The sequence below is a fragment of the Papaver somniferum genome, chromosome 4 (assembly GCF_003573695.1).
Source record: "Papaver somniferum cultivar HN1 chromosome 4, ASM357369v1, whole genome shotgun sequence".
In the NCBI taxonomy this organism is placed as follows: domain Eukaryota; kingdom Viridiplantae; phylum Streptophyta; class Magnoliopsida; order Ranunculales; family Papaveraceae; genus Papaver; species Papaver somniferum.
In genome coordinates this window covers 564,175-575,363 of record NC_039361.1, presented here as the reverse complement: position 1 = coordinate 575,363, position 11,189 = coordinate 564,175, and the positions used below count along the sequence as shown (strand labels likewise).

At 36.9% G+C, this 11,189-nt stretch overlaps 2 protein-coding genes across 2 annotated transcripts; both read right to left on the bottom strand.

Moving 5' to 3' along the window:
* Window positions 1-5,501: 5,501 nt before the first annotated feature.
* Window positions 5,502-6,917, bottom strand: LOC113273402 (peroxidase 66-like). The gene is made up of 3 exons (XM_026523131.1): window positions 6,634-6,917; window positions 6,326-6,514; window positions 5,502-6,185 (listed from the first exon to the last, which is right to left on the bottom strand). The coding sequence occupies exons 1-3, from the start codon at window positions 6,835-6,837 to the stop codon at window positions 5,607-5,609; spliced, it is 972 nt and encodes a 323-aa protein (XP_026378916.1). The 5' UTR covers window positions 6,838-6,917; the 3' UTR covers window positions 5,502-5,606.
* Window positions 6,918-7,623: 706 nt separating this feature from the next.
* LOC113273401 lies at window positions 7,624-9,305 on the bottom strand. The gene is made up of 2 exons (XM_026523130.1): window positions 8,860-9,305; window positions 7,624-8,694 (listed from the first exon to the last, which is right to left on the bottom strand). The coding sequence occupies exons 1-2, from the start codon at window positions 9,204-9,206 to the stop codon at window positions 7,818-7,820; spliced, it is 1,224 nt and encodes a 407-aa protein (XP_026378915.1). The 5' UTR covers window positions 9,207-9,305; the 3' UTR covers window positions 7,624-7,817.
* Between the last annotated feature and the right edge of the window lie 1,884 nt (window positions 9,306-11,189).

Genomic DNA, 11,189 nt, shown 5'->3' with positions numbered 1-11,189 from the left:
GACGAAAACAACATATCCCATAACAATTTTCAATATATAAAACCATAAAGATTAAAATTGCAAACATCATCTTCCAAATAACTAGAATTTAAATAAATAAATCTAAAAACATTGAAGATGAAAAACGTTTGGAACTAGCTAAGTATAATCACAATAATGGCTATTCCAAACCCTAGTAATCCTTCTAAACAAAAACAAGAATAAAAATTCTCATAAGAAGTTTCCTAGAAATTGAGACCTGTAAAGAATTCTTTATCGTCCCCGAACTCCTTGTCGTCAACAACCATGGGAACATATGGTTCGTGAAGATAGGAGTCAATTCCAACACACCTTTCTAGGATGATGATGTCGAACCAGGGCCTTCTGAATTTCAAGAGTTCTCAAAACAATAGCCTTTATTTGTTGAATCTCCTTTCTTGTATCCTTCAACTCATCCAGAACACCAGAAAACTTCCGAGAATTTGAAGGAACAACTCTTGGCTTCCTCATATTCCTTATTTTTCTTTTCAAAGTTGGAGGCAACGGAGATTTTTCTTTTTCCTTCATGATTGATGGCTTAACAATTATATTAACATCTTTTTCATCAGAAGACATGATGCTTGGAGTATCCATAAGAGTACGGGTTTGTGAGAGGAAATCACAATTTAAACCCAACAAGCAGTCTTAAGATAAAAAGAGTACCAGAGAAGGAAAAAGGAATGTAGGGTTACGCAACCTTTAAACAGTTTCGTACATGAACAATCCACAACACTAAAAAGAATAGAATTGTCGAGAATAACCCCCTTCATTGATTGATAGGGACTTCCAATTTTGCAAAAATTAAGAAAAGAATAAAATAAACTTTTCCTAAATCCTGAGGTATGCACAACCTTGTATCTTTTGATCAGGCGTATGAGATAAGATACACTAAACAACACAATCAAGTTGTGATGCGGTGAACAACAATCTGTCCACCATGTTCCTTTTGGAAGGAATTCATAGAACCTTGTCTATCAAAATGCTTAGACCATACTTTCTTTTCTAATGGTCTTATTCTTATCTTTGGAAGCTAACTTCTTCGAAGAAGACAAAATCTTACATACCTCAGTAGTTTTTTGAGCGAGTTTAAGCTTATTTGCTAGTCGATTTGCTCTTCGTTGAAGTTTGTTGACATATCTCATCTTGTGTTTGTAATTGAAACACTTTGAAAAGTTCATGATCCTTGAGTGAACAATAAGAGCATGTCAACGCATATGATGATTCAGACACCCGGGATGTGCAAGATGATAGGCACATGGTAGAACCTGAAAAATCATACAGAGAGTTTCCAACAGAAAGGTCAATTATTTCTTCCAGACAGGTTTGAGTCTTCTTCTGAAAGAATATCAAGATTGATATATGTATTGCTACAATTATCAAAATCAATATTTTCACAAAGAAGTGCAACACTTGATTTTTCGTTTTCATTGGAATCATATTAATCAGACATTTCATCAAGGGTTGCAGCTAGACCTTTGTTCCCAGTGTATTTTCTGCGATTCAGACACTCATTTGCAAAATGACTGAAACCCTTACACTTAAATCACTGAGGCATATCCTCGTCATCAGTCTCGTCAACATCCCTGTTTTTAGGAGGAACGCGATTGTGAGGTTTAATTGATGACCTGGGTTTGTCTCTGGAAAACCATTTACTTCTCTTCAATAGAAGTTATCTAAACTGTCTTGTGATCAAAGAGACTGACTTATCAAGATCTTCATTTGATGAATCAGCCTCAGAAAGATCATCCTCAGAGACACAAACACTTTTACTTTTATCAAGTAATTTAGTGTTCTTTTGTGCTTTAAAGGCAACATCCTTACCGATTTTGGATGTATGTTCATGATCAAAGATCTTAAGCTTCCCAACCAGAGTATTTCTGGAAAGAGCATCAAGGTTATTTCCATCAACGATGGCATGCTTCTTAGAATCGTATCTAGATGGCAGCGATATGAGAATTTTCATCACAATGTCCTTTTCAGGAATAGTCTTACCCAATGCAAGAGATGCATTAACAATTTCAGACATTTTGTGATTAAACTCATCAAATGAATCTTCATCTGCCATATGAAGGTTTTCCTAATCGGAATTCAGGTTTTGAAGCCTAGATTCCTTCTCACTGGTATTATCTTCAAATACGGTTTCTAAGATATCCCAAGCATCTTTAGACCGAGTGAACGTAGTCACATGGTGCTGAATATTTGGGTAATGACATGTATGATGGAATTCAAACCATCGGAGTTTTGCTTTGCAATAAGTATCTCAGCACCGTCATATGCACCAATATCCTTAGGAACGGTCGCATCTCCAACTGCAACAACGGGAGCATCATAGCCATTAACAACATAAACCCATGATTGAAAATCACATGCTTGAAGAAAGGCAAGCATAGCAATTTTCCACCATAAGTAATTAGATCCATCGAAGACTGGTGGTACGTTTATAAAGATAACACTTATGTCCATCCTCAGATCGCGACAAACACAGACTTATAAGGTCTTTTAACGTGTTTTCCTGCTCTGATACCAACTGAAAAAGCGGGGGTGTAACAACCACACCCAACAATTCGTTTGGAAATCTAAGAGGACTTACTCCAATACACTTTCTAGAGAATCAACTAGACAGTCAAACTCAATCTAGATAAAAGTATATCAAAGAGTTTATTATCTCTAACTCTTAATTCAACCGTAATCAGAAAATATAAATATGTGAGCCCGATTGAATATAAGAGGAGTTAACTTGAACGGTACCAAAGACCAATTTTCAAGTGTCAATCAATGTAAATCAACAACCAAAGGTTGGATATTCTAATTGATTGATCTTAATGCACAACCTGTGATATTTCAATTATATAACAAAACATAATGCAGAAAAGAAATAACACAGACACCAGAATTTTGTTAACAAGGAAACTGCAAATGCAGAAAAACCCCAGGACCTAGTCCAGATTGAACACCACACGGTATTAAGCCGCTACAGACACTATCCTACTACCAATGAACTTCGACTGGACTGTAGTTGAACCCTAATCAATCTCACACTAATTCAAGGTGCAGTTGCGCTCCTAGTGTCTCTGATCCCAGCAGGATACTACGCACTTAATTCCCTTAGTTGATCTCACCCACAACCAAGACTTGATACGACCCAAAGTCGAAGACTTGATAAACAAATCTGTCTCACACAGAAAAGTATATAGGATTGAATAAATCTGTCTCCAACAGAAATACCCAAGGGTTTTTGTTCCGTCTTTTGATAAATCAAGGTGAACAAGAACCAATTGATAAACCAGACTTATATTCCCGAAGAACAGCTTAGTATTATCAATCACCTCACAATAATCTAAATCATATGATGGCGAAACTAGATATTGTGGAATCACAAACGATGAGACGAAGATGTTTGTGATCACGTTTTATCTTGCCTATCGGAGAAATTAATCTCGAGCAAATCTTAGAGAAGATAGTACTCAAACGATAGAATCGGGCAAGATCAGAACACGCAACTACAAGAGAAATAGTTGGGTCTGGATTCACAATCCCAATGAAGTCTTTCAAGTCGTTAACCTACAAGATTTAGGAAAACCTAAGGTTAAAGGAGAATCAACTCTAGCTTATGCAACTAGTAACACACGGAAGTGTGAGGATTAGGTTTCCCAGTTGCTAGAGTTCTCCTTTATATAGTTTTCAAATCAGGGTTTGCAATCCAAGTTACCTTGGTAACAAAGAATTCAATATTCATTGTTAGATGAAAAACCTGATTCAACCAAGCTAATATCTTTCAACCGTTAGATCGTACTTAGCTTGTTATACACAAGTGAAATGTACCCTAATTTAGGTTTATGAACCGTACCCAAACGTGTACACCCATGTTGGCTCAACAATGGTCAACCGGAGTTAGCCATATGATAACTCTCATATTAACCATATTCATCTTATCCATAACTAGTTCAAATGTCTCAAATGAAACTAGTTAAAGAGTCGTTCAATTGCTATATTCTCATAGAAGTATACAAGAACACAATCGAAACAAAATCGGTTTGATTCACTCGAATCAATTCATGAACATTATAGCCGAGGTTTGCAAAGATTTCATTCCTTATTATATAAATGTTTAACTTCATGTACACAACCGATTTTAGAAAGTAACCCAGTCAAGTACGCAAACGGGTACGCATACTTGAGTAACCGGACTTGAGTTTGGTTACGCCAGTACGCGTATGGGTGCGCATACTTCAACACATTCCAAACTCCAGCAGATTTTCACGGACATGAACTTTCTGCCGGTATGCGTACGGGTACACATACTTTCCCAGACATCAGTAACCAACAGTACGCGTACGGGTACATATACTTCAGGTTCCCGGTTTTGGACTTGTACACTAATGTGATTAACACACTATGCTAATATCCAAACATGGTTACATGATTCTAAACTCTTTATTTCAATCATTGAAAATTTATTAGAGGATGTTATATAGTTGTTGTTCACAAACTATTTTTCGTCAAAGCGATTTTCAAGTTATTGAAATTATCATAATGAAACATTCCAAGACAACACCAAATGATTGTATCACACAAACCATATAAGCTGTGACTGGACAATTTTCATATGGTCTTATTCGGACTTTCGTCACGAATGTAAGATGAGTTCGGCCGAAGCGAAAGCTTGCCAACACATATTCCGAGAAATATATAAGGGAGATAAACTCACCTCGAAATCTCGAATGTGTATAATAGAAAACTATATCATAACACGACATATGTCTCAATATAAGAGATAGAGTAAAAATAGACTTTCCAAGTGATAGATAAGTTTCAGTCTCCACACACCTTTTGTCGATGAAGTTCCACAAGCTCCCCTTAGTAGTTCTTCGTCTTCAAGAGATGAACGTCGTGAAGTGTAAAGCTCAACTACACAATCTATGTCCTAGTTCCGAGACATCTAAATAGGCTAGAAATCAAGACTCATAGTTTTGATCACTAACATTGACAAACATGCTTGAGATAGCAACGCATGCAAATTCAACCGAGCAATGCGCTAACACCATTGACCGGCCAACAGATTCGGTTATCCTGTATACTGAGTTAGTTGGCTGAATAACAGACTTGAACGAAAACCCAAATGGTGGTTCAAGTAGCAATCTGGTCTAATATGTAGCATTTTTACTCATGGTACAAACAATAATGTTATAGAATGACTTTGATATCTTGCATTTTTGACCTACCGTAAGGTAAATAAACACAGAGTCCAGCGCCAACATGGCCTAATTTCAGAGCAGTCCTCCTAAAATGCGAGCAGCCCAAGAAAAAAAAAAGGTCTCGTATAAGAAGATGGCTTTGGCGAAGACAAAATAGGCTTCACTCAACACGAAACAAACATTTCCTGGTATGCCCTACAGCCCAAGCCACAAAGATTTAGTAGTTATGCTTCGTATCGAGTGGAGATCTTTTTGTCAAGGGAGAGGAGACGAACGAAAAGAACTCTCTCAATCTTTATTATTGAAAATTTGAAATCAAATCAAAATAATACAATTATTACATACTTCACTTATTTTGGGAAACAAAAACATCACAAGAACTAAATCACTCAATTACGAGGAGTTAACAACACTGCATTTCATCCTAACTTCTCCATCACCAAGACTCTTAACACCAACATTACCAAGTTTAACCATTGAACCAGCAAATTCTTTGAAGAAGAACCATTCATCTCTAGCAAAAGATTCAACAATCCACTTTGTCCTATAATCGTTAAGCAATGCTTGATCCGATCCGAACACACCCTTTCCAGACACAATTTGCTTGTAGTAATCATTGTCAAATTTCGATGAAGTAGTGTCCAAAAATGTTCCTGCACTTGGACTCCTATTATGTTGTGGACATTTTTGCCTTAGGCTCTCAGCAAATATGGCGTTCAGTGTAGGATCTAAGTCGAGCGTGGAAGTGAAACTACGTAGTCGAGATTGAAATGAAGAGCAATGCGAGAAACCTAAAGTATGTCCACCTGATAAAGCAACCAAGTCCTTGATTTCTAGTCCTCTTTTGGCAAAGCTTTGAATAAGTTGTGTTATGTTGAAAGATGGAGCTGGTAAATTTGCGGTAGTTTCTGATGCCTTGGAAATTTTTCCATCTTTTCTTCCTTTCAGAACTTCCCATCGTGGACCTCCTGACTTCAAAAAAAAAAAAAAAAAAAAAGGATACCATGATTTGGCAAATCGAAATCTCAAGCGTCAATTCGGAATACCATCTGTAAAAATGAACCAACAAAGAAAAAGATAAGTTCAATAACACACTCGGAGATTGTACATACCTGAGTTACTACATCTCTTGCAGCAATGGCAATGATATCAGCACAAGAAACAGTTCTTGGACAAGCTTTTTCTAGCTTAGCTTTGGCCTGCTCAATTACGTAAAATGACCGTATTGAGATGTTTGGTGGACCATCTTTCTCAGCTTTGTTTCCAGGAGTCGATTCCAAAAGAATTGATGCGTCACATCCCTAGCACACATAAGGCAACGTACCACAAAATCAAAATGAAAAGATAAAAAGAAATACGTGAAGGTGAATGAATATACATAGGAGGAAATGAAACAAAGGTGTTCATCATATATACATACCCTAACGAAGCAGTCATGGAAGAACATACGAAGAAGCCGAGCAGGAACCTTGGAATCATACAATGACGCGTTACGGATTGTGTCCGCTATGATATGTTCAGCTTGTGGACATGTTTGGTCATAGTAATGACTATCGAGAACTGCAGTCGATATTGGAATCACGATCCACAAAAGAAAAACGGTTGTTGTAGATGAATAACCCATTACTTCTTGAATCTTGATGCTCAATGAGTAATGAAGCTGAACGGTAAAGATGGATATGAAAGAACTAGCTAGAAAGTTGTAACAATTGGGGTTTGATATGAGTGATGCATGGAGCTACAGCACTATAAATAGTTGTACACATACATTATTATAAGGTATAATGATCTCGATAACTAGTGCTTTGAAGCTACTCAAGTACATTTTTTTGTACCTTTGGTGTATATCCTGCAAAGACACCAAAGTGTGATATGAAACCATTACCTAATTTGGCAAAAAAATTGAAAGAAATGTATTGGCTCGAAAATGTGAAGAATAAAAATGATATATTGTGCATATTGTATTTGTTAGTGGTTGGGTCTAGTGAGAGGGGTGCGGTTGGTGAGTCAAAACAGTAGGGTACTGCATTTGGTACTTATAATTAAAGTAATCAATTGGCAACGAGTGAAGTGGTCATTAAACGGGTATTAACAGTGTGGGACTATTATTTTTCACACGCCTCCTCACGTGTAGTCTTGTTGGGTTTATTCATATACGGGCCTAGTTCTGATACCAAATTAAAGTTTGCCGGCATCCAATTCAAAACCAATTCGCAATCAGTGGATTGGTCCTTTCATATTATATTTTAAGTTATTAAGGGGATATTAACAGTGTGGGACTATTATCCTTCACACTTATCATGTCATTGTCATTGTAGGGCAATTTGATCAAGTTGTAGGTGAATTCATGTTCGTGTCATCCTTCTACACAATTTTACATGATTAGAGTTCATTTGGTACTTATCATGTCATCTATATTTTAATATTACGAAGCAATAGACATCCCCAAACAAATCAAAAATAAATGCACTCTTACTTAGAAATACACACAATTTATTAAAGAAGTTGCACAAATTTTTTTGGTTCCAACAAGATCAGCAAGTCGAGATCCCACCTGAAGACTCCTGAATGGTGGGCAGTGCGCTCTTAATTTCTGGAGCAAATTCATTCATTCAATTCCCATTTGCACTGAATTCGGTTAAGGTGTTTATAGTCACAAGTTAAAACCAGTGTTCCATCCATTCTTCGCAGTGCAAACCTTTCCACCAACACGAAACAACCAAATCTTTTCCATCCGCGGCTTCCTTCTCCACCGTCGAACTTCTCCACTTTCGTAACTCTTGCTGCGCTATCTCCGTCTCCACTCCATCCTCCTAATTCTTGAATGCGTTTCATTTTTGCAATCACCTCCACACTCAACCCGACACTTTTTCCTTCAGCATTTCCAAACCATACAAACTTATCAGCATCATCACCACTTCCAACTCCACCATTTGTTTCGTCTTCCGCAGCTTTCTCCCCAAACAACATAAACGATTGTTTTTCTACAACTTGACTCACAACCACAGTGTTCTTATTGCCATGGCCTTGTGAAGCGTCGTTGTTGTATTCAGATTGATAAATTTCTTCCCAGTATTGCTCCAAACTCATATCATAGAACGAGGAGGGAATAACACCATGGTCATTCGAATTTCCCTCTCTTATGAACAGGCTAGGACAATACCATTTCCCAACATCCATATTTTTATCATTAAGGTTCGGCAAGTGCAGACGTTGAGACGTATTAAGACCCGAAGCTTCGCCATAAAAGTTCAAATTATCGGAATTGTTGTAGAAGACATTCCATACTGGTTTTCTTAGAAATGAAGGGGGAACCCCATCAGGCGCAACGGATTTGGCAACAAAACCACCATTTTTGTATTCGATTTTCATTTGTTGGTATATGTTTCTGTGATCTAAAACACTAGGCACGGTAGGGCTCTTACGCTTACCGAACCAAGTAGTGGCCATTTCCTCCTTTCTAGCACATGTCCATGCTTGCCTGTAACCAAAGTCAATTGCAACTTATATTTCAAAGCTCTCCATTTGTGAGCAATCAACTACTAGATACTAAAACCAAAAATGTGAAATGAAATTTAAATATGTAAAACATAAATTCAAATTTTAAATATGTAAAACGCAAGATAATGAATGATATCATGCTTACCCTTTGTATTTTCCGGAAGGAACTATGGCATAATATCGATTCGAAAACGGAGGTTGATCAACAACAGGTATGAACCACACAACAATATGGCTTTTGACTGGACCACCAAAATCATCATAATCTCCCCCAGAATAAACGATATCCGTAAAATAATTTTGAATAAAAGGAAGCTTGTCATGTTGGTTAGCCTTGCGGGTATTCCCCGGACATATTTCGATAACTTTCTCTAATTCTTCATGATTTGATGAAACCACAAGACAACCTGAATTCGGATTTTCTTGAGTTGAAGTGTCTGAAAGAGTACTAGCTTTTTTCTTACACAACCAAAGAGGCCTCGTAACATACATGACTCTTCTTAATTAATTGCTTCTGCTGAGCTTCAAGAGTTGGTCTCTTGATATAGAGGAGATCACAGAAAGTTGACCATTGGTGAAATGAAACTTCCTATCAACTTCTATGTCCTGGTTTGAAGTAATCCTTTTCTTGCTTGTAGCCTGTTTAGTTCAATAAAGTATTGTACATAACATGGACTTGATCTTGTCTCTCAATATGTTCCAAATTTTGAAAGCAAAATAGTCTTGGTCAATGAATGAAGTCCCTTTCACGTTTAGGCAACCTTCTCACAATGATTTTACCTCAGATAAATGAAGTCAACATTCCACAAACTAAACTTTGAATAAGGGTTTTTTTGGATCAAGTTGGATCAAGCATGATATACAAACTTAAGAAAACAACATGTACATCAAAGTGAACACACCTAATATTTGGAGACCTGCACGGATATTAACCGACTAGCTATTGGATACTCAGAAGAGGTCAATACGATACCTCGCATATTCTGGAATCGAAGGGGATTATATAAAGCAAGTGATATGGAATCACAATCAAGCTTACATACTTCACAATATACAAGTCAGAGAGTTCCGGTAGGCGATAATTTGCCTGTTCACTATAGTGGGCCTTATTTACATTCAAATGTCTTCAGTGAGTAACATTTTCTGGGCCCATGTGGATATTTGTAAATACAAAGTGAGTTGGTCCAGAGGTTGCTCAAAGTTTTTAGAGCTTGTCGGATGATAATGTGGTCAGTTTCATAGCTGACACTATGGGAATACATCTTTTATCTTATATGGCAATTGATTTTCCTAAATATAAGGGGAATAAAAATTCTTTCTCCAACCCGTCTATTTATTAACCTCTTTCCCTGCCTAGTTATCTTGTGGTTTAAGATTTTATTTGATTTGGTCTTATTAGAAAATATTACACAAAGTCACTCTTCTTTTTTGAACTTCAATTCTATGACAGTGATCACACCGACGCCATCGATTATTTTCTGAACTCCATTTCCATGGCAGTGATCACCAAGAACGATTTGTTATTCCAATGGATGGATATTAATACCCAATTTTCCCCCTTGCGAACACTTGACGTCACCTGCTTATGTATATATATGAACAACTTCTGAAGCCAGATCAACAAGACAACAACTGTATCACCTTTTTCTTTCTTTGTCTGGTAATTAATTAAATAGTTACAAATCAAAGTTATAGATCTCGTTGTATCAATGTAAAGAAACAAAAGAGGGAAGATAGGATGGAAGAAAACAAATCATGGAAACGATGGATGTTAGATTTGGTATAATCTTAATTTTGATTTAATAAATTTTAATTGAAAAATGCTGATTAGGATGGATAAACGTCCTCTTGGTGAACCTCTGAAACAAGAGGTTGAGGAAGAGGATGTCTCTATAAAAACATGCCATGTCATCTACATGTTAGTTAAAGAGGTTAGGATTGGAGACATATTTTAGGGAAAATGAAAGTATATCCTACGTGGATGAAGATTTTTTTCCTCACACACATTCCACTGGAGAAGCTCTTAGGGACTTATGGAAGAATTACATCTTCCCAGTTCCATGCCACCTCGCAATTTGAAATAGATCATGGAAATAAAAGTCTAAAGATGAAACTTCCAAAGCGAGAAAGCAATAACGCTGGGCGTGAATTGGACAGATATTCCTTGACATTGGTTAAAACCAATCGGATTCCAATCACTCTAAGCCTTTGGATCGATTTTGAATTATTTTACATCGACGATTTATATTGAGAGGCAATCCGATTAATGTTTTGTGGTAATCCAAATGGAATTTTTTTGATAGAATGAACGGTATTTCGATCTCCGCTGAGCCCATTCGGATTTCCTTTATCATTTAGATTTCAAGTTATCTTCCATTTCCATGAAGTCCTGGAACATGCCTTGGAAACAGTTTAGAAGACCCCAACTTGAAACCCATCACACTTGACATGTCAAACTTTTTCTAAGCTTGAATT

Coding starts and splice junctions, on each gene's coding strand:
- LOC113273401 (XM_026523130.1), bottom strand. CDS start 9,206: ATGTATGTTACGAGGCCTCTTTGGTTGTGTAAGAAAAAAGCTAGTACT. Junction 8,695..8,859: donor CCTTCCGGAAAATACAAAGG/GTAAGCATGATA, acceptor CTTTGGTTACAG/GCAAGCATGGACATGTGCTA.
- LOC113273402 (XM_026523131.1), bottom strand. CDS start 6,837: ATGGGTTATTCATCTACAACAACCGTTTTTCTTTTGTGGATCGTGATT. Junction 6,515..6,633: donor TCCATGACTGCTTCGTTAGG/GTATGTATATAT, acceptor TATGTGTGCTAG/GGATGTGACGCATCAATTCT. Junction 6,186..6,325: donor CAAGAGATGTAGTAACTCAG/GTATGTACAATC, acceptor TTTTTTTTGAAG/TCAGGAGGTCCACGATGGGA.